The sequence below is a fragment of the Lissotriton vulgaris genome, chromosome 8 (assembly GCF_964263255.1).
Source record: "Lissotriton vulgaris chromosome 8, aLisVul1.2, whole genome shotgun sequence".
Lineage (NCBI taxonomy): Eukaryota > Metazoa > Chordata > Amphibia > Caudata > Salamandridae > Lissotriton > Lissotriton vulgaris.
In genome coordinates, this window is record NC_141696.1 from 10,697,346 (window position 1) to 10,719,921 (window position 22,576).

General features: G+C 43.0%; 1 protein-coding gene across 1 annotated transcript in view; it reads right to left on the reverse strand.

Annotated features, from left to right (window-relative positions):
- LOC147693218 (NACHT, LRR and PYD domains-containing protein 3-like) overlaps positions 1-22,576 on the reverse strand; it is a 1,290,712-nt gene that overhangs the window by 1,266,052 nt on the left and 2,084 nt on the right. Inside the window, exons 3-4 of the mRNA XM_086933611.1 lie at positions 20,402-20,590; positions 14,459-14,647 (exon numbers count right to left, since the gene is read on the reverse strand). Of these exons, the coding sequence (XP_086789737.1) occupies positions 14,459-14,647; positions 20,402-20,590 (378 nt within the window). The remainder of the gene's footprint in view (positions 1-14,458; positions 14,648-20,401; positions 20,591-22,576) is intronic.

Consider the following 22,576-nt stretch of genomic DNA (forward strand, 5'->3'; position numbering starts at 1 on the left):
AAGAAACCAAATACCTGCGAACGTATTTGGATGACTTATTACAATCAGGCTTCATTCGTCATTCCACATCTCCTGTGTCATCTCCACTTTTTTTATACCAAACCGGATGGGCCTCTTCACGCTTGCATCGACTATTTGGGGCTCAATAAAGCAACAATCAAAAATAAGTGCCCATTACCATTAATACCAGAACTTCTTGATCAGTAGCGATACTCCACTATTTATACCAAATTAGACCTACGCGGTGCCTACCATTTAGTACGAGTTAAGGAGAATGACGAATGGAAAACAGCTTTTAAAACCAAATTTGGTTTATTCCAATACACAGTGATGCCATTTGGATTGTGCAACACCCCAGCAGCGTTCCAATTCTTTATCAATGAGGTTCTGCACAAATTTCTTGATATCTGCGTCATAGTGTATATTGACAATATCCTTATCTATTCTAAAAATCAGGAAGAACACACACAACATGTCAGGTCCGTATTAGCTAAGCTGAAGGAACACTGTCTTTTTGCTAAATTGGAAAAATTTATTTTTAATACTAATACAGTTGATTTTTTGGGATATTGTTTATCACCACAGGGCATTACTATGGATCAAAATAAAGTTAGTGCAGTGAATGATTGGCCAGAACCGACTTCTCTAAAGGAAGTACAACATTTTTTAGGTTTTGCCAATTTCTATAGGAGGTTCATCTCTCATTCCGCTGAAACTATGGCTCCTATTACCAAACTCCTGCAGAAAAGTCAATCCTTTCTTTGGGATGAGCAAGCCTCCAGGGCCTTTCAACAATTCAAACAGAAATTCACAATAGCTCCTGTCCTCAAACATCCAGATCCTCACCTTCCGTTTTACGTAGAAGCTGATGCATTGAAGGAGTCCTTTCTCAGCGAGATCTGGTAGATGGACAGTTACATCCTGTTGCCTTTTATTCCCAAACATTGTTGCCAGCTGAACAAAATTATACAGTCGCTGAGAGAGAACTACTAGCCATTAAGGTAGCCTTTTCAGAGTGGAGACATCATTTAATGGGGGCTAAGTTCCCTGTTACCATCTTCAGCTTCAGTTCTTTAGTTCCATAAAAGCATTGACACCACAATAGATGCGTTGGCTACATTTTTTTAGCGCATTTGATTTCGTAATCACATATAGACCTGGCACACAACAAATTCCATCTGATGTGTTATCAAGGTATGGGCATACGTTGGAAACCAAACAAGAGAAACAGGGTCAGCCCATTATTGCACCTCAAAACATATTAGCACCAATACAACAGAAGGATTTCATGAAAGACTTATATACAGCACACCTATTAGTGGAACCGTTGGAGTGGTTAAATAAACCACATAATACAATCCAGCAGGGCCTGCTCTACCATGATTCCCTCCTCTATGTACCAACTATACATCTACAAGCACAGGTTATCACTTGGTACCATGCATCAGTTTTAGCTGGACAACCAAGTTGGCTGAAAATATTAGAAAACATAAAAAACCCTTTTGGTGGCCCACCATGAGTAGAGATGTACATTAGTATGTTAGTACTTGCACTATCAGTGCTCGTCAAAAAACGTTGCATAAAGTGGTTAGTACCAATGCCAATGCCCCCTAGTCCGTGGCATTCAGTAAGTGTGGATTTTATGGTTAATTTACCACCTGTAAAAAAGTTTACTACTATACTGGTGGTTGTTGATTACCTCTCCAAAATGGCACATTTTGTGCCGTTACCAAAACTCCCAACAGCTGTAGAATTTGCAGACATCTTTATTCAGGAGGATGTACGCTTACGTGGATTGCCAAGCAAAGTTGTTTCCGACCGTGGAAGTCAGTTTAATTCAAAATTTTGGAAAACATTATGTACAAAACTCAAGGTTGAAGTAGCATTGTCTTCTGCATTCCACCCAGAGACAGATGGACAAACAGAAAGGCTAAATAAAATCAATCACTACTGCAAATATTACGCTGTTTGTTATCTGACTTCTCAAGTGAATGGGTAGAAGCCTTGCCAATTGAGGAAAATTAAATTTTGGTCATGATGTGTTCCCTAGCGCGTACCCCACCGACTCCATGTACCAGCTTAAAGTACATGTAACTTCCCTCCTGTGCCAGCTATGAAGACGCAAATACATTTGCGTCCACCGTTAACATGTCCTCTTTCAGATCCACCATGAATGGATTATATAGTCCGTTCCTAAGTATGCTATGCCACCGTCTTTTTGTAGTACACTTTTCATGTATTCCTGCTCTAGCAAGAGTAGGCCCTGAATTCCTGCCATCTGAACCTCTTTTGTGGCTCCTGACTCTGCCCAGGCTACCTCTGTACCCGTGAACTCTGTCCTACTTTCAGCGCGGCCCCTCGCGCTCAGCTCAAGCCTGCTTTCTGCCAAAACTGACTATAACCTTCGAGTTATCTGTTCCGCTCCCCGAGAATACATTCCTGCCTACTAGATCCTGTAAACATCCTCTCCAGCTGCAGAGCCAAAGGGCCGACCTGTCTTAATGCAAGTAATTCATAGCCTCCGTTGCCATGCTTCCATGGAAGGCCCCGTGCCCCCACGCTCTACATGTAGACACTTAGGCGCTTATACACGCATCCACAGTTAGCATAGAATAGCTTCTGCCCTAGAGACCTTTCCGCCCAGATAGTATAGTTCCTAAACATCAGATATCAGATATGATAGAGGTACAAGTTGATCTGACATGCCAGACTTCTGTCTCTTTCCGTCAGTGTGAATGTCAAGTCCCCTGCACCCCGTCAGTCACACGTCATGCAGCTGCGCGCGCATCCAAGCTTCCGATTTCTGCTGACATTGCAACATTCTGTTAGCACCACCCCTTGGTGCCACCCACTTGCGTCACCTATCAGTGACGTTTCTAGCACACACCTCTGGTTCACGCCTAGTTTACGCCTCTTGATGATGTACTAGTACCACGTGTATACTGTTATCTTGTCTTCTCTCAGCTGTTACGCCTCTTACATTGACTCCTATGGTATAAATCAAGTATATAAGCTATGTATTGATAATAAACGAGAGCGCGCTCATCTATCCCTTCTGACACCCCTGTGATGGTCAGAACATGATATCCTGATTCCTTTATGAGGAATAAAACCCTTAGAAACTCTAACACCACGGACTCTGTCTTTTTTCATTCTGATTGAGTTATTATTGATTAAGTACTTACCTGCATAGAAATTAAGAGAGTAAATTAATTATTTACGTCATTTTGGCGCCCGAATAGGGACCCCTCCCCCACCTCACGCGCCGGTTGGTGCGTTGCAAACTCTGCCCCCTGCCATCAGTTAGACGGAACACACGTGTACTGGCAGGATTTCCTGCATCTCCCTCTGACCCACGGAGGTGACGAAGACTGCGATCAGTGCCCAGACGAGGCGGTGAGGAGTGCGGAGGATCCCGACCAGAGCCCAGCCGAAAGAAGCAAGGTCCGAGGTGTGAAGAGGCCCACCAGTTTTCCGAAGTTTTCCGAAGTTTTCCGAAATTTTCCGAAGTTTTCCGAAGTTCCGAGTCGAGTCCAGTCGAGTTTTCCGAGGCCTTCTGGTTCCGTGCTTCCCGGTGAGTACCATTGCTGGGTCGTATCTAGACGGGTTTGGGTACGCAAGTCCGGTCTGCACTGTTTTTAGGCAGTGTATCTGTACTGTTTAGCAGTATATCAAGTATTCCGAATTTCTGCACTGTTACACCAGTGTATCCGTACTGTTGAGCAGTATGTAGGAGTATAGGGGGGTAGTCATCTATGTTTTCAATGTTTTTATGTGATTAATGTTGTGGTATGAATGTGACTGTTTAAACGTGTATTATTGTGTTTCTCGTACAATATAGCTGTAACTTGTATTAAGGAATAAAGATCTAGCGTTCAGTAATAAGTAAGCAAGATGCCGTTCTTCAACAAGTTAAAACAGATAGGAACTAGGAAAGGGTTACTGGAGGAAGAAATTCCTATCCCCCCTAGGGACACTCCAGGCAATTTTATGTATCAGAAACATGGCATAGATGCCATATTATATCTAGATTTATGGGCCGATTACACCAAACACCTAGACGAAAGACACAGATGGCCTGTTACCGGAACGTGGGATGCCGAGTGCATCATGAGGGTAGAAGAAGCATTATGGAAAAAGAAAGCTAGACAATCTCAGGAGGACGCCATAGAATTTTGGCGTAAGGAATCACGTAAGCGTGCTGACAAAGCACTCCGTAGAGAAGACAGACTTAAAGAATCAGATAAAGAACAAGAAAACGAATTAGTTACTGAAGGGATCCGAGTAAAAACAGAACAAATAGACCGTGCCCGAAATAATCTTGTAAACGGTATGTACCTCGCAGCAGATGGCACATCTGAAACCGAATCGGAGATACCGAAAAACTTACCGACACCATTAGTTCCAACTAAAGTAATGCATAAAACTACTAAAGACATATTCCTAAATTCATATCTAGAGGATGTAGCGCCAGCTTATACCAATCTGCCTGTTCGTGCCCTGCCTACTGACAGGGATGGGGGTGGCGCTGCGCCCCCAGATAATGTCCCGCCGGTACCACAACAGACCTCCCCCGTTCCGCCAGCTCCGCCACTCCCCGTACTTAAGACAGACCTACCGAAACCAGTTTTACCTGATCTTACTAAACGACAAATTCAGACTCAAATCCAGACTCCGCGGAGAGATAATGCCCAAGCATCCGCCTCAGGAGGTGCGACAGCGGGTCTACAGACTCCGCCACCGACACACAGATTGCATTTAAGGGACACGCAGAATCCTTTCCAGTCCCCCTACTCATCCCGGCTTGACGCATTCAAAGATAAGATGTCAGTTTGCAGATATGATCCAGTACCCGGAAAAGACGATTTAATGATATTGGCATCACTACGATTAAGATCTGCCACCGATAACTTGCTATGCTATGTAGGAATGCAGGAAATTCTCGACAGACTATATAAGTTCGTACTGACAGGGAAAGACCCCGACAGTGTCAAAGCTGCCATGCATAAACAGAAAGTTGACATTCAAGCACAGATATTACGATTTTTCATAAATTGTGTGATAAGAGAACGAGACAGGCCCGGGACAGATCAAAGTGAGTTAGACGCATTAAACAAGTGGGGTCAAAATATAGCCGACGCAAGGCATGATAAGGGGGCTTGCATAGCCAGTATGTCCCAGAAAATTAGAAAGGCAGTATTGACTGCACACCAGGAAGAGAATGATAAAGCTTCCTCCGAGGAGGAAGATGAACATGAGGCACCAGGAAGGTCTACAGATACTATAGCATATGTAGGTAGGGGAGCCTACCTTAGGAAAGGCATCCGTCCGGAGAGCAAGAGAGTTCTTTTCTCTGCTTTAACAAATCCGAATTCTTCTGAACATCAATTCCAGGAAACTGATAAAAGGCTTCGAGACCGAATGGGGTACCATGTACTCAATTCTATGGATGAACAGGAACTAGCCCGGTCAGCCGTGTTATGGGCCGAAAACCCAGACGTATATAATGATGACACGTTAGTACAGACATTCTTGAACCTTTCCCCGGAAGAGCAGAAAATAGCAGGTGTATACATGATTCAGCACCTCCTCATCAAGTTCAGAAATCACCATTCTGATCCAGGTCCCTTACACGAGACATTAGAAGCACTACTCATGGATAGATGGAGAGGTTTTAGTACCAAATTAATACAAATAATTATAGAACAACGATGTAAGTATAACACCTTCATAAGCTCTGAATATGTTCCCCCCCCGCCTCCAGAAAGGAAAACGTACCACATGCAATGCGGTGGTGGCATTGAAAGTCAGAATCCCTTACGAGAAGTACATCCAGTTATGGGTGAGGACCAGCGCTTGAAACGTGTGTATGTTCACACACCACTGACTAAGTTAGAACTGTTAGAAATGAAGAAATTAGTTCCATGCCATGATAAAGACCCTGCAGGTTTTCATAGAGAGCTTAAAGACATGTTACTGATGGGAGATTACACGTATGATGATATTATGAAAATGTTAAAAGTACTGTTGCCTACGGGCATTTACGAGAAATTAAAGGAAAAAGATTGGGAGGTGGGAGAGTCAAAGATAGCATGGGCAGAAATAGAAGACGAAGAAAGCAAACGAGTCCCAGGGGTAGGCCTTGGGGATAAGACTAAAGCATTACCAGGTTTAATAGTACAGGTTTTGCCAAGATTATTGACAACAAGAAAGGAAGATTGGGACGCAATCTCGTCCTGTAAACAGAAACAAGATGAAGATACTAGTGACTTTTATTCAAGATTCGAGAAATGTTTCATTATAAATAGTGGCCTAAAAGTTAGCAGCGAGTCATATCCACACCTTTTTGTAACAAAATTAGTCGAGAACGCCCTACCATTAGTTAAAAACAGAGTGTACAAGGTTGAAAGTACTTGGCAGGCAAATACGCCATCACAGATGTTACAAATGTTACAATATCACCAGAACAGAATAAGGGAAGAACAAGATCAGGAACAGAAACGTATGAAAGACACGAAAATGAAAATGTTAGTAGCTCAGACGATTCCAGCCGAGGGTCATAGAAAAGGTGGGGCCCAGACCAATCATTCTGCCGCTCCCGTTAAAGGGACATGTAATTATTGCAAGCAGCCAGGTCACTACGTACATGAATGTCCAGTCCTGAAACATAACATCGAGACAGGTAAAACTAAAGAAAGACCGCGTCCGCCTAGACATGAACAGGGTCATCAACAGACATCACAGAACGAACAGCCAATGCAGAATACACAGCCTACGCATGATCAGTCCCATACAGTACAGACAGTAGCAGTACCGCAGCCACAGCATGCTCAGACACAGCCCGCTGCCGCAACTCGGCAAGTCTCACAACAGATGTACCAGTATGCCCAATCGGCATATCCAGATTATCAGCGATATACATGAAACAGCCTAGAGAGGGAAGGTGATTTGCCTCTTATTGAAATTCCTGTAGATCAAGAAGGTCCTTATGTACATAGCCACGTATTAGGAAAAGACAGAAAGTTTTTAATTGACACAGGGGCAAGTCGCACTACTATAAGTCACAATGAAGTTCCAGGGGCACCCCTCTCAGGCTCACAGAATGCTTCCCTTGGTTTTTCAGGACAGCCTATTGTAAATGAAGTATCCGAACCAGTACCACTAGCTGTGGGTCCATTATCTCGAGTTACCGATTTGTTACTTACGAAATCATGTCCAGAAAATCTGTTAGGAATTAAAACACTGAAAGCTCTAGGAGCTATAATATGCTGTTCCCCAGAGGGAGTCAGACTCTTTCTACGGGATTTCAAGGGTCATTATGTTCTACGTGACTTTGATGTAAGATTGAAAAATGTACCAGATCACTTATGGGCAAAAGGCCCAGCAGATGTAGGTTGTATGCATATCACTCCATACCGTGTAACACTCAAGACAGGAGTTGTTTTACCCAGAATCAGACAATACAAGTTACCACCCGATGCTGTAGTGGCTTTACTGAAAATCATTGAAGAGCTTATTGCCCAGGGAGTGGTCGTAGAGACCGACTCCAATATCTGTAATTCACCCATCATTCCAATTCTTAAACGTACAGACCGCAATGCACCGCCAGTATATCGGCTGGTGATTGACCTTCGAGAACTGAACAAATGTATTGTACCACAGTATCCTGTGGTCCCCGATATCTCCTCCCTATTAACAGCTATTGACTCAGAAGCAACGTTCTTTACTGTAATCGATCTCAAGAACGCTTTCTTCAGTGTACCTATTGACCCGGAGAGCCAATATCTCTTCGGATTCAGTTTAAATGGACGAAGTTTCAAATTTTCCCGCGCACCTCAAGGATTTACAGAAAGCCCCAGCATCTATAGTCAAGCACTGAAAAGACAACTAGATTGTATTCAAATGCCAGTTAATACCGCTTTACTGCAATACGTCGATGATCTACTGATCACCGCACGAAGTGAGCCCGAATGTGAACAAGCATCACTGACAGTTTTGCATTTCCTGGCCGACAAGGGACACAAGGTGTCCCCTTCGAAGCTACAATTCTGTGTTCAGCAAGTTGTGTACTTGGGTCACTTGCTGTCCAAAGTGGGGAGACAGCTCACTCCCGATCGCATTCAGTTAATTGTACATATGCCGCGACCCCAGACACAAAAGGAAGTGCGGGCCTTCATAGGCCTCACCTCGTACTGCAGACAATGGATTCCTCAATATGCATTTCTAGCTAAACCACTCATTCAGTTAACGACACAGGAGGTAGCAACTTCCATTGCCCTCCCTTGGACTCAGGAACATACACAAGCCTTTGAGGAATTAAAGAAAGCTTTATGCCAAGCACCAGTTTTAGCAACACCATGTTACAGCAAACCGTTTACACTTTTTGTTACAGAACGTGAAGGTACAGCGTTGTCTGTCCTCACTCAAGAGCAAGCAGGTTCACATAAGCCTTGCGCTTATTTTTCAAGTACATTGGATTCAGTAGCACAGGCGCTCCCTGCATGTTTAAAGTCAGTAGCAGCAACAGCGTTAGCAATTAGACAAAGTGACTCAATTGTTCTAGGTCATCAGTTAACAGTACAAGTTCCACATTCTGTAGAGGTTCTGTTAAACAGAACCCAGACTCAACACTTGACTATAGCACGACTTACAGGTTACGAATTGACATTATTCCAACCACACATAGAAATCAGACGCTGCAGTATCTTGAACCCAGCGACATTGTTACCTACAGTTATGACAGATCCAGCTCCACATGATTGTATAGAGATCATTAATGCAGTAACAAAGCCCAGACGAGATTTAACAGATGTTCCATTGACAAATCCAGACCTGACACTTTATGTGGATGGTTCATGTATGAGAACAAGTACAGGAGAGTTAGTGGCCGCGTATGCCGTGACCACTGAAACTGAAGTTAAAGAAACACATCGTATCGATACACTGTCTGCTCAAGCGGCAGAGCTCATCGCTCTGACCCGAGCCTGTATTCTAGCCAAGAACAGAAATGTTAACATATACACTGATTCCCGTTATGCGTTCGGAGTCGTACATGACTTCGGCATGCTCTGGCAGGAACGAGGTTTTCTGACCTCTCATGGTACAAAGATACAACATGGTCCACTCATTCAAGCACTATTAGAAGCAATACATCTGCCTTCAGGCATATCCGTCATGAAGTGTAAAGCACATACTAAAGTCACAGATTCTGTTTCCCAGGGTAACGACCTGGCAGATCAGACAGCAAAACATACAGCACTGACTCACACTCAGACAACTGATACGATAAAGACAACAGATCCGACAAACTGTATGACAGTCAGGGATCCCACACTAGATGTTATTGACATTCAGACACATGCTACTGCAGACGAAATAAAGAAATGGATCGAACTAGGAGGGATCCAGACAGATCAAGGTTGGATGACGAAGGGAAAATCTACATGGTTTCTCCCTGACTCTATGGTTCAAGTCATGATAAATACAGCACATAGTCCTGCACACCTAGGAGAGAAGGCAATGCTAGACAGTTTGCAAAATCTCTGGAACAATAAACACTTACGAGCAGCCGCAAAACAGAAAGTGCGTACTTGCATGATCTGTTGTCAGTTCAATCCAGGTAAAAGCGTCCCTGTAGAGCAAGGTGGATTTCATCCTCCCGATCACCCTTTTGAAGTCCTCCAGATGGATTATATCCAGATGGACCGTTGTCGAGGATTTAAATATGTTCTCGTAGTTGTCTGTGCTCTGTCCCGCTGGACCGAAGCATACCCAGTCCCAGATTACACTGCTCCGACCACTGCCAAACAGTTGGTTCGTGAATTCTTCCCACGATACGGCATGCCTCGTGTCGTGTACTCAGATAACGGTCAACCATTCTCATCCGAATTAATGAAGCAAGTTTCCTTGTTATTGGGATACCAGTGGAAGTTCCATTGTGTCCGACATCCAGAAGCAGCAGGCCTTGTAGAAAGGCATAACCAGACATTAAAGATCCGCCTTGCCAAAATATGTCAGGAAAAAGGGGTCGACTGGATAGTCGCCCTGCCAGTGGCACTATTCTATATGAGAATGGTCGCCCATTCGAGATCAGGGCTATCTCCGTACGAGGTGGTCTTTGGAAGACCACCGAATATGTGGGGGACGCCCATTCCTAAAAAGATTACCGATGTTGATTCTAATATGTTGACAGATTACCTTGCCTCCTTGATGTCTGCACTCCAATCATGTCGTTCACAGGTTGCCGCAGCCTTCCCTGACAACACTGATGTGAAGCCGCATGACGTCCGCCCCGGGGACGTTGTCCTCGTCCGTAACTTCGACAGAAAAAGTCCATTGGAGCCCCGCTGGAAGTCTCCGAAGACCGTTCTTCTTACTACAAAGACCGCAGTCAAATTGGAAGGCAGAAAGGGGTGGGTCCACCTAAGCCATATCAAAACATTCCCAGGACTGAAACCGGAACAAGACACACCCACCCCCACCAAAGACTGTGTTAACAAAGACTTTACCGAAGCCAAACGAGAAAAGACTCCTCAAGAACAATACCGCATGAAATTACGATCTAGCAAGTCAGACAGTTTAATTGTTTAAGTCCTCCCCTAGGTGAATCGGTTAAATAGTTTCTGACATGTATCCCCTAGATCGAGTTAGAGAGAGAGAAGAAAAGAAAAGAACATATTGCAAATCACTGCGTAGTCACTGCATAGTGACACTAATAATTATGTTTATTCTCAGTATTTTAATCATTGTTGCTAGCATCTTATTACCTATCTACTATCCTATTTTCAAGCGTGAACAATCTGCTTACAATGTCTCTGCTGAACACACTTTTAGTGAGTTACCTCCTCATGAGCTTTCCTACAGACTTGCGCTGCGCAACAATACATTCATTAGTATGTTACATCATTCTCATCAAACTAACAATGCTACAAATTGCTGGATATGTGGCCGACTCCCTCCCTACCAGAATTACAAGGGAGCTCTGCCTCTCTTTCCATACCCGTTCTCTCACAATGGCTCCTGCGGAGCATGGTTTAAGATAATTAATTCTTTAGATCCCGACATTGCTGTTTTCGATGGGGGTTGGGTTTGGGGAAACCTGAACTTGGTCCTACTAGACGTTTGTTACCCGGATAAGGAGGGACTTCCCACTAGAATAGGAACTGATCTAGAAAATGAAGTATATGGATTAGGTAATTATACAATTAGCCTTATGATTCTTACTGTCGAATCCGAAGCCACATCAGTTCTACCCATTATGTCAGTACTGCCAGTCACTGGTGAATTATGTATCAAGAAGAAAGGTTCAGTACACTTAGGTCATAGTAAATGCACTACTGTGGTCGAATTCAGTGATGATGGAAAATCATCTTTCAAAGCTACCAGTCATTCTTACTTTGTTTGTGGTCATACCGCATACATACGTCTACCTCCAGATTGGGATGGTACCTGTTACATTGCATTCCTCCTGCCACCTGTTTTCCTAGCTCCTTCTGATTACCATAGAAATACCAATCTAGTAAAGAACAGACCCAGAAGAGACATCCCACTTGTCGACTATACAGAAACGGCATGGGAACAGTACACTGACTTTAATAAAGGATTCTTTTTCTTTTTAGGCCCTGTCCAGAATAGTAAATTAATACGCAGATTAACTAGAACACTTGAAGCCGTAGTAAATGAAACTACCTCCGCCTTAGGTAACTTAACAGAAGAGCAGTCCGCTATGCGGGTTGTTGTCCTTCAAAATCGTCTTGTAATTGACGTCATCTTGGCAGATAGAGGTGGAGCCTGTAAGGTCATCGGGTCAAGCTGCTGTGTTTTCATCCCACAAAATGCACCATCAGTATATCAAGCTATCACCCGTCTTCATAAAATTGCAAATCAGATACATCAGAATCCAGGCACCTGGACTTGGTCCGGTTGGTTCTGGACAACGTTGACAGCTTGGGGATGGAAGATCCTATCCTTCCTAGGCATTGGCCTAGTCCTAGTATTCAGTTGCTGCCTGTGCCTGCAGTGTGGGCCAGCGATTTGTGGACTGTGTGCCACCTCTTGTATTGAACATTCCAGTTTTCACTCAAAACGTAATCGAAAGAAAGAAGAACAAATGATGTTACAAGAACAAACTGATCGATTCATGAGGATCGATATTTCATGAAGGGTCCGTAGGGAACAAGGAGGGAATGAGGAAAATTAAATTTTGGTCATGATGTGTTCCCTAGCGCGTACCCCACCGACTCCATGTACCAGCTTAAAGTACATGTAACTTCCCTCCTGTGCCAGCTATGAAGACGCAAATACATTTGCGTCCACCGTTAACATGTCCTCTTTCAGATCCACCATGAATGGATTATATAGTCCGTTCCTAAGTATGCTATGCCACCGTCTTTTTGTAGTACACTTTTCATGTATTCCTGCTCTAGCAAGAGTAGGCCCTGAATTCCTGCCATCTGAACCTCTTTTGTGGCTCCTGACTCTGCCCAGGCTACCTCTGTACCCGTGAACTCTGTCCTACTTTCAGCGCGGCCCCTCGCGCTCAGCTCAAGCCTGCTTTCTGCCAAAACTGACTATAACCTTCGAGTTATCTGTTCCGCTCCCCGAGAATACATTCCTGCCTACTAGATCCTGTAAACATCCTCTCCAGCTGCAGAGCCAAAGGGCCGACCTGTCTTAATGCAAGTAATTCATAGCCTCCGTTGCCATGCTTCCATGGAAGGCCCCGTGCCCCCACGCTCTACATGTAGACACTTAGGCGCTTATACACGCATCCACAGTTAGCATAGAATAGCTTCTGCCCTAGAGACCTTTCCGCCCAGATAGTATAGTTCCTAAACATCAGATATCAGATATGATAGAGGTACAAGTTGATCTGACATGCCAGACTTCTGTCTCTTTCCGTCAGTGTGAATGTCAAGTCCCCTGCACCCCGTCAGTCACACGTCATGCAGCTGCGCGCGCATCCAAGCTTCCGATTTCTGCTGACATTGCAACATTCTGTTAGCACCACCCCTTGGTGCCACCCACTTGCGTCACCTATCAGTGACGTTTCTAGCACACACCTCTGGTTCACGCCTAGTTTACGCCTCTTGATGATGTACTAGTACCACGTGTATACTGTTATCTTGTCTTCTCTCAGCTGTTACGCCTCTTACATTGACTCCTATGGTATAAATCAAGTATATAAGCTATGTATTGATAATAAACGAGAGCGCGCTCATCTATCCCTTCTGACACCCCTGTGGTGGTCAGAACATGATATCCTGATTCCTTTATGAGGAATAAAACCCTTAGAAACTCTAACACCACGGACTCTGTCTTTTTTCATTCTGATTGAGTTATTATTGATTAAGTACTTACCTGCATAGAAATTAAGAGAGTAAATTAATTATTTACGAATTTGTGCATATTAATACAGAACACTCTGCAATACATTGTACCCCATTTTATTACATGCATGGTCATCATCCTAGATTGCTGCCCATTGTCTTAGATGAGTCCCTTCTCCCAAAATTAACAGAAAGATTGAAAAAGTTAACTGACGTTCAAGAAAAAGCAAAAAAATATGTGTACTTACAAGGAGTGTATGAAGAAACAAGCAGATAAACATAGAACAGAGGCTCCAACATATCAGGTCGGAGAAACAGTATGGCTTTCAACAAAACATCTGAATATAGAAGGGTCTCAGAAATTACAACCGAGATATGTTGGCCCCTTTGAAGTCACATCAATTTTAAACCCTGTAACTGAAAAGTTGAACTTGCCAAAGGAATATCCCGTGCATTCTACCTCCCATGTGTCTTTGCTTAAACCTTTTAACCCTCTTACTCGACCTGAACCCCCACCTCCACCCATGCCGATTAAAGGACGTCTTGAATATGAAGTATGCAGCATTTTAGATGCTAAGAGAATACATGGATGTTTGTTTTATTTAGTAGCTTGGAAGGTGTATGACGAAACCAAAAATTCCTGGGAGCCAGCTTCCTATGAACATGCCCACGACTACTCAAACAGTTTTATGCCAAAAACCCCTGTAAACCTCGTCCTGTGGGGGGGCTTTTGAGGGGGGCGACTGTAAGGAATTGTTTAGTGCAGAGGGCATGTCCTTTGTTTACACATTAATCCAGGCTAGGGTTATGTCAGCAGGTATATTGTACAGTGGTATCAGGATGTTGCATGTTAAGGTGGGGATTTACATTTGCCAAAGCTTGTTGTTTTTGTAATTGTATCACCCATGGCTATGGAGAAGGAACCATTGTACACGTTTCATATTTGCTATCTGAATTTCTAATGAAGTGTTGCACATGTTATAACCGCTCTTGGTACAATGTGCAGCGCATGTGAGCCCCACCCGCTGCTCCGGTATAAAAGAAAGAGCGGAGCACTCGCGGTTGCTTGTGCTCGTTTGGATTCTCCTTTACCTGATCATCTCATGCACGGACCCCGCCTCCAGACTCACCTTCTTCCCTGTGTGCCCCGCATCCTGCTTCGGGCTCTGGACTCCGTCGGCCCGGCTCTTGTCTTCCGAGGCTTCTTGAGCTCCGGGTGTCTTCCGAGGCTGCTCTGATTTCCGGTCCGCTTCCGCAGTTCTTCCCCAGCACTTCCGGGCCATCTATGACTTCCAGTCCCCCATTCCTTACGGCGCCACCTGCAACAAAAGGAAAACAAGTTTAGATCGAGGAAAGCATACCACAAAGCAAGTAAGTGCATTTACCGTTTGATTAAGGATTGAAGGATCGTCAAGTCCCAAACAAAGCGGATGGTACAAACATTTCTTCTGCTGAATAAAGACAGTCATATTTGAGATTCCTGAAGACTCTTCATTGACATTTCCCTATTTTGAAAACTGCATATACTTATATGTTCAAACTACTATTTTGTTGCCAAAAGGTGAACAGAGACTAACAGAGCATTGCGCTTGTTGACAGTTTTAGAGTGTATGTTATAACACGGACTAAAAGGCGTAGATATATTAGATATGATCTCTAGAAAAACAACAGTGAGTTGAGCCATTTGTTTTCCAGTATATCTATGTCAAACCTTTATTCGTAAATGGTAACTTGTGTATTTGTTTCTCTAGCTTTTCTCAGAAGATCACCTCCTATTATTTAAAAGCAATTCTCTGGTGACGGAAAAAAACAGAATTCCAAGAGGTATAAAGAATATGATTGAATTGATAATACTGTGTCATTAGTCTAGATAAGAAGGTGATGTTATCTACCCAATAAGAATAGTGAGGTAATGTTCTTTATTGTTCTTCTTTAATAGATAACACAGCAAACTGGCCACCTTGCCAGTGAACCTGTGAACGTCACAAGCGAAGCAGTGTTGAGCCGTGTTTGTCTCTCTTTTGTTATTTTATCCACTTCCCCCTTCCCTTGAGTTTCTTTTCTTTGAACACTGTTTCTACTCACTGTTGGGAGATTAGAGACTTAAGGGTGGGTATGAATTTTCTTCACTTCTCTCCAGCAGAACTGTCGGTATATACAGGTGAGCAAGAGATATAACAGAAGCACAAGCCTAACAACCTATAGTTCTGCTGGAAAGATGAATACAGGGGAAGCAACAGATGGAATAGACCCTGCTGATATGGCGCAGGCTCTTAAAGAGGATTTAGTTCACACTGAATCAGTATCAGTGCTTTTACGGCAAATGCAAACTGAGTTAGACAAATTAAAAATAGAAAATGCTGCTTTAAGACAAGATCTGGTACGTTATAAGCCTCAGGAATCTCTATGGGGACCTACCTTCACTCCATCCTTTAAAGACTCTCTAGGACCTGGTGCTAGATCAAAAGACCCCACCACAAGTTCTTCTCCCATGGAAATAACAGTAAATGTTCCAAGTATGGTGCCTTTGGCTGCTCCGGAATGTTTTGATGGAGATAGTAATAAATTCTGGGTGTTCCTGAATCCGTGTCAATTACACTTTGTCTGCAAGCCACAACAGTTTCCTACAGATGCCACTAAGGTGGCCTTTGTTTTATCGTATTTGAAGGGGAAATGCTGCAAATTGGTCCATACCATATGTAATAGGGATGACCCAATTCTCCATAACTGGGCTCAGTTTAAGAGAACGATGACCCGTCTCTTTGCCAAAGACACTTATATACAGGCAAGTGACAACAAACTTCTAAATTTGAAGCAAGGGAATAAAGATTTATTAACATATCTTACTAATTTTAACTGTTTATTGACTGAAACACAGTGGCCAGAACAAAAGCGAGTCTCTCTCTTTTATAAAGGATTGAGAGATGAGTTGAAGGACGCTTTGGCCCACATAGTAGATCTCCGTGACGATTATTCTGACTTTGTAGATTTGGTGGTCAAATTAGACCATCGATTAGGAGAAAGGAAAGGAGATAGAACTAAATTAGAATCACGGTTGACTTTTGTAAAACATGAGAAAAAGGACGGAGATAGTAAATTCCCAGATCCAGAACGTATGCAAATAGGAACCCTTAAAGGTCCACTATCCTCAGAAGAGAAAGAAAGAAGAAGAAAACTCCACCTATGTCTGTATTGTGGAAAGGCATGTCATTTCGCAAAAGAATGTCCCATAAAACCCAAGAACCCAAAAAAAATTAATGCGGTAATTACACATTCTTCGGACTCGAAAAACGAATAAGCTCAAAAAGGGGTGAGGTCACTTGTTTGAGGAAAAATACTACAACGACCTCAAATTCTGCAGCTTATACAGTTCCACACATACCCAAACATTTCTTGATCCAGATCATTTTGATTGTAAGCACTCAGTTATGACATTCCCTCCCAGTACTTCTTTATTCCGGTGCTACAGGCAATTTTGTAGATAAAGCTTTGGCAAAGAAATTAGGTCTCCCTATTGTTCAGAAACCCAGTCCTGAGTCAGTATGTGCAGTTGACGGATTAGAACTAACGTCAGGTTTAATCACACATCAAACTGGTCCTATTATTATGGTGTGCCAAAACGGTCACACAGAAGTAATAGCTTTTGATTTAATAGACACTCCTAACTTTGGTTTGATTTTAGGAGTACCCTGGCTCACTACTCACAATCCAAAAATTAATAGGATATCCAGGACGGTAACTTTGGATTCAAGAAGCTGGACATGAACATTCAACAGTTGGACATTGTGCCTCAGTTACACAATTAGAGGAAGCTATTCCCTCAGAATATTTGGACTTTAAGGAGGTTTTTGATCCAGTAAAGGCTAGTGTCTTACCGCCACACCGGACATATGACTGTCGTATAGACCTAATCCCTGGAGCTCCTTTGCCAAACAGCAGAGTGTATGCTCTCACTGACGAAGAAACCAAATACCTGCGAACGTATTTGGATGACTTATTACAATCAGGCTTCATTCGTCATTCCACATCTCCTGTGTCATCTCCACTTTTTTTTATACCAAAACCGGATGGGTCTCTTTGCGCTTGCATCGACTATAGGGGGCTCAATAAAGCAACAATCAAAAATAAATACCCATTACCATTAATACCAGAACTTCTTGATCAGTTGCGACACTCCACCATTTATACCAAATTAGACCTACGCGGTGCCTACCATTTAGTACGAGTTAAGGAGAATGACGAATGGAAAACAGCTTTTAAAACCAAATTTGGTTTATTTGAATACACAGTGATGCCATTTGGATTGTGCAACGCCCCAGCAGCGTTCCAATTCTTTATCAATGAGGTTCTGCACAAATTTCTTGATATTTGCATCATAGTGTATATTGACAATATCCTTATCTATTCTAAAAATCAGGAAGAACAGACACAAAATGTCAGGTCCGTATTAACTAAGCTGAAGGAACACTGTCTTTTTAGTAAATTGGAAAAATATATTTTTAATACTAATACAGTTGATTTTTGGGGATATTGTTTATCACCACAGGGCATTACCATGGATCAAAAGAAAGTTAGTGCAGTGAATGATTGGCCAGAACCGACTTCTCTAAAGGAAGTACACATTTTTTTAGGTTTTGCCAATTTCTATAGGAGGTTCATCTCTCATTCCGCTGAAACTATGGCTCCTATTAGCAAGCTCCTGCAGAAAGGTCAATCCTTTCTTTGGGATGAGCAAGCCTCCAGGGCCTTTCAACAATTGAAACAGAAATTCACAACAGCTCCTGTCCTCAAACATCCAGATCCTGACCTTCCGTTTTACGTAGAAGCTGATGCTTTGCAGGTAGCAATTGGAGGAGTCCTTTCTCAGCGAGATCCGGTAGATGGAAAGTTACATCCTGTTGCCTTTTATTCCCAAAAATGCCAGCTGAACAAAATTATACAGTCGCTGAGAGAGAACTACTAGCCATTAAGGTAGCCTTTTCAGAGTGGAGACATCATTTAATGGGGGCTAAGTTCCCTGTTACCATCTTCAGTGACCATAAGAACCTTCAGTTCTTTAGTTCCATAAAAGCATTGACACCACGACAGATGCGTTGGCTAAATTTCTTTAGCGCATTTGATTTCGTAATCACATATAGACCAGGCACACAACAAATTCCATCTGATTTGTTATCAAGGTATGGGCATACGTTGGAAACCAAACAAGAGAAACAGGGTCAGCCCATTATTGCACCTCAAAACCTATTAGCACCAATACAACAGAAGGATTTCATGAAAGACTTATATACAGCACACCTATTAGTGGAACCGTTGGAGTGTTTAAAGAAACCACATAATACAATCCAGCAGGGCCTGCTCTACCATGATTCCCTCCTCTATGTACCAACTATACGTCTACAAGCACAGGTTATCACTTGGTACCATGCATCAGTTTTAGCTGGACGTCCTGGTTGGCTGAAAACATTATAAAACATAAAAAAACACTTTTGGTGGCCCACCATGAGTAGAGATGTACAACAGTATGTTAGTACTTGCCCTATCTGTGCTCATCAAAAAACGTTGCATAAAGCTCCAGCAGGGCTGTTAGTACCAATGTCAATGCCCCCTAGTCCGTGGCATACAGTAAGTGTGGATTTTATGGTTAATTTACCACCTGTAAAAAAGTTTACTACTATACTGGTGGTTGTTGATTACCTCTCCAAAATGGCACATTTTGGGCCGTTACCAAAACTCCCAACAGCTGTAGAATTTGCAGACATCTTTATTAAGGAGGTTGTACGCTTACATGGATTGCCAAGCAAAGTTGTTTCCGACCGTGGAAGTCAGTTTAATTCAAAATTTTGGAAAACATTATGTACAAAACTCAAGGTTGAAGTAGCATTGTCTTCTGCATTCCACCCAGAGACAGATGGACAAACAGAAAGGCTAAATCAATCACTACTGCAAATATTACGCTGTTTGTTATCTGACTTCTCAAGTGAATGGGTAAAAGCCTTGCCAATTGCCGAATTTGTGCATAATAATACAGAACACTCTGCCATACATTGTACCCCATTTTATTACATGTATGGTCATCATCCTAGATCGCTGCCCATTGTCTTAGATGAGTCCCTTCTCCCAAAAGTAACAGAAAGATTGAAAAAGTTAACTGATGTTCAAGAAAAAGCAAAAAAATATTTGTGTACTTACAAGGAGCGTATAAAGAAACAAGCAGATAAACATAGAACAGAGGCTCCAGCATATCAGGTTAGAGAAACAGTATGGCTTTCAACAAAACATCTGAATATCAAAGGGTCTCGGAAATTACAACCGAGATATGTTAGCCCCTTTGAAGTCACATCAATTATACACCCTGTAACTGTAAAGTTGAACTTGCGAAAAGGAATATCCAGTGCATTCTACCATCCATGTGTCTTTGCTTAAACCTTATAACCCTCTTACTCGACCTGAAACCCCACCTCCACCCATTCCGATTAAAGGACATCTTGAATATGAAGTATGCAGCTTTTTAGATGCTAAGAGAATTCATGGGCGTTTGATTTATTTAGTAGCTTGGAAGGTGTATGACGAAACCGAAAATTCAAGGGAGCCAGCTTCCTATGTACATGCCCCACGACTACTCAAACAGTTTTATGCCAAAAACCCCAGTAAACCTCATCCTGTGGGGGGGCTTTTGAGGGGGGTGACTGTAAGGAATTGTTTAGTGCAGACGGCATGTCCATTGTTTACATATTAATCCAGGCTAGTGTTATGTCAGCAGGTATATTGTACAGTGGTATCAGGATGTTGCATGTTAAGGTGGGGATTTACATTTGCCAAAGCTCGTTGTTTTTGTATTTGTATCACCCATGGCTATGGAGAAGGAACTGTTGTACACGTTTCATATTTGCTATCTGAATTCCTAATGAAGCGCTGCACATGTTATAACGGCTCTTGGTACAACGTGCAGCGCATGTGAGCCCCACACGCTGCTCCGGTATAAAAGAAAGAGCGGAGCACTCACGGTTGCTTGTGCTCGTTTGGATTCTCCTTTACCTGATCATCTCGTGCACGGACCCCGCCTCCAGACTCACCTTCTTCCCTGTGTGCCCCGCATCCTGCTTTGGCCTCTGGACTCCGGCGGCCCGGCTCTTTTCTTCCGAGGCTTCTTGAGCTCCGGGTGACTTCCGAGGCTGCCCTGATTTTCGGTCCGCTTCCGCAGTTCTTCCCCAGCACTTCCGGGCCATGTATGACGTCCAGTCCCCCATTCCTTACGGCGCCACCTGCAACAAAATGAAAACAAGTTTAGATCGAGGAAAGTATACCACAAAGCAAGTAAGTGCATTTACCGTTTGATTAAGGATTGAAGGATCGTCAAGTCCCAAACAAAGCGGATGGTACAAACATTTCTTCTGCCAAATAAAGACAGTCATATTTGAGATTCCTGAAGCCTCTTCCTTGACATTTCCCTATTTTGAACTCTGCATATAATTATATGTTCAACTACTATTTTGTTGCCAAAAGGTGAACAGAGACTAACAGAACATTGCGCTTGTTGACAGTTTTAGAGTGTATGTTATAACACGGACTAAAAGGCGTAGATTCATTAGATATGATCTCTAGAAAAACGACACTGAGTTGAGCCATTTGTTTTCCAGTATATCTATGTCAAACCTTTATTCGTAAAGGGTAACTTGTGTATTTGTTTCTCTAGCTTTACATAGAAGATCACCTCCTATTATTTAAAAGCCATTCTCCGGTGACGGAAAAGACCAGAATTCCAAGAGGTATAAAGAATATGATTGAATTGATAATACTGTGTCATTAGTCTAGATAAGAAGGTGATGTTATCTACCCAATAAGAAAAGTGAGGCAATGTTCTTTATTGTTCTTCTTTAATAGATAGCACAGCAAACTGCCCACCTTGCCAGTGAACCTGTGAACGTCACAAGAGAAGCAGTGTTGATCCATGTTTGTCTCTCCTTTTTTTATCCACTTCCTCCTTCCCTTGGGGTTCTTTTCTTTGAACACTGTTTCTACTCAGTGTTGGGAGATTAGAGACTTAAGGGTGGGTGTGAATTGTCTTCACTTCTCTCCTGCAGAATTGTCGGGATGTACAGGTGTGCAAGAGATATAACACCTTTAATAAGCTGTAATTCCTAATTGAGAGAAGGTAGTGTGACGGGGAGGAGACCTGTCATTCTTTTGGCCCTTCCCTGCAGCTTCCACATCCCAAGATGCCATCTTCATTATTCTGTAACATCCTTGGGAGCATATACCTTTAATGATGTGTAGCCTGGCCGGATGAGGCAGGCCGTGATCTGTGGCCTTGGAATTCAGGCGTTTCCAAAATCCAATCACAAGAATGAATTTCATTCAAGACACTCAAAAAGGAATTTTGCTGGAGAGATCTGATGGCGTTTGCAGAGTGGGAGACGCGTTTTGAGTGGAGGACACACCAGACGCAGGAACCAGGACTACGAGGCTGTCCTGAGGCGTCGGGGAAGACTGGAATCCCCAAACAGAGCAAAAAGAAACTATGAGACCACCTGTAAAGGGCTGAGCCCTGAAACTGCAGAAACTCCCTCATAGTCGATGTGTGATAATATAGCTTTCTTTCTAACTCAGAAAATCAAAGCCATTATCATAAAATCATCTCATCCAACGAAATTTCATCTTACCCTACAACAGCATATCCTGCTTCCCACAACACCTCGCAGCTACTCTGCTTTCCCTTACTCACTCCGGTAGAGGTTGAGTCTCTCCTTACTGAAAAGCATATAAACAGACATCTGTCTGATTTTGTTGTATCCTCTCACTGCCTCGATGTCTCTCATACAGGTTTCGGGAGCAAGCACAGTACAGAGTCCGCCTTGATAGAGGAAACTGATAACATCAAATGGCCCTGGATAATGGTCAGGTGGCACTGTTGGTGCTGCTTGACCTATCGGCAGCCTTTGACAACATTTCGCACCATATCCTACTGGAGAGACTTCAGGGCATTGGAGTACAAGGGGTTGCACTAAAATGGCTGACAGACTGTCTTACTGATAGAAGCCAGAAAGTCACATTGGGGACTTTTAGACCTAAAACCACAAAAGTTACCAAGGGGGTACTGCAGGGCTCTTGTTTGAGCCCCACTCTCTAATATTTATGTTATCCCCCTGGTCAAACTAATGAGGAACTTTGGGTACAGTCCCATCTTCTACGCGGACGACACCCAGCTCCTCCTCACCTTTGATGCATCTAACCCCGACATACAACTTATC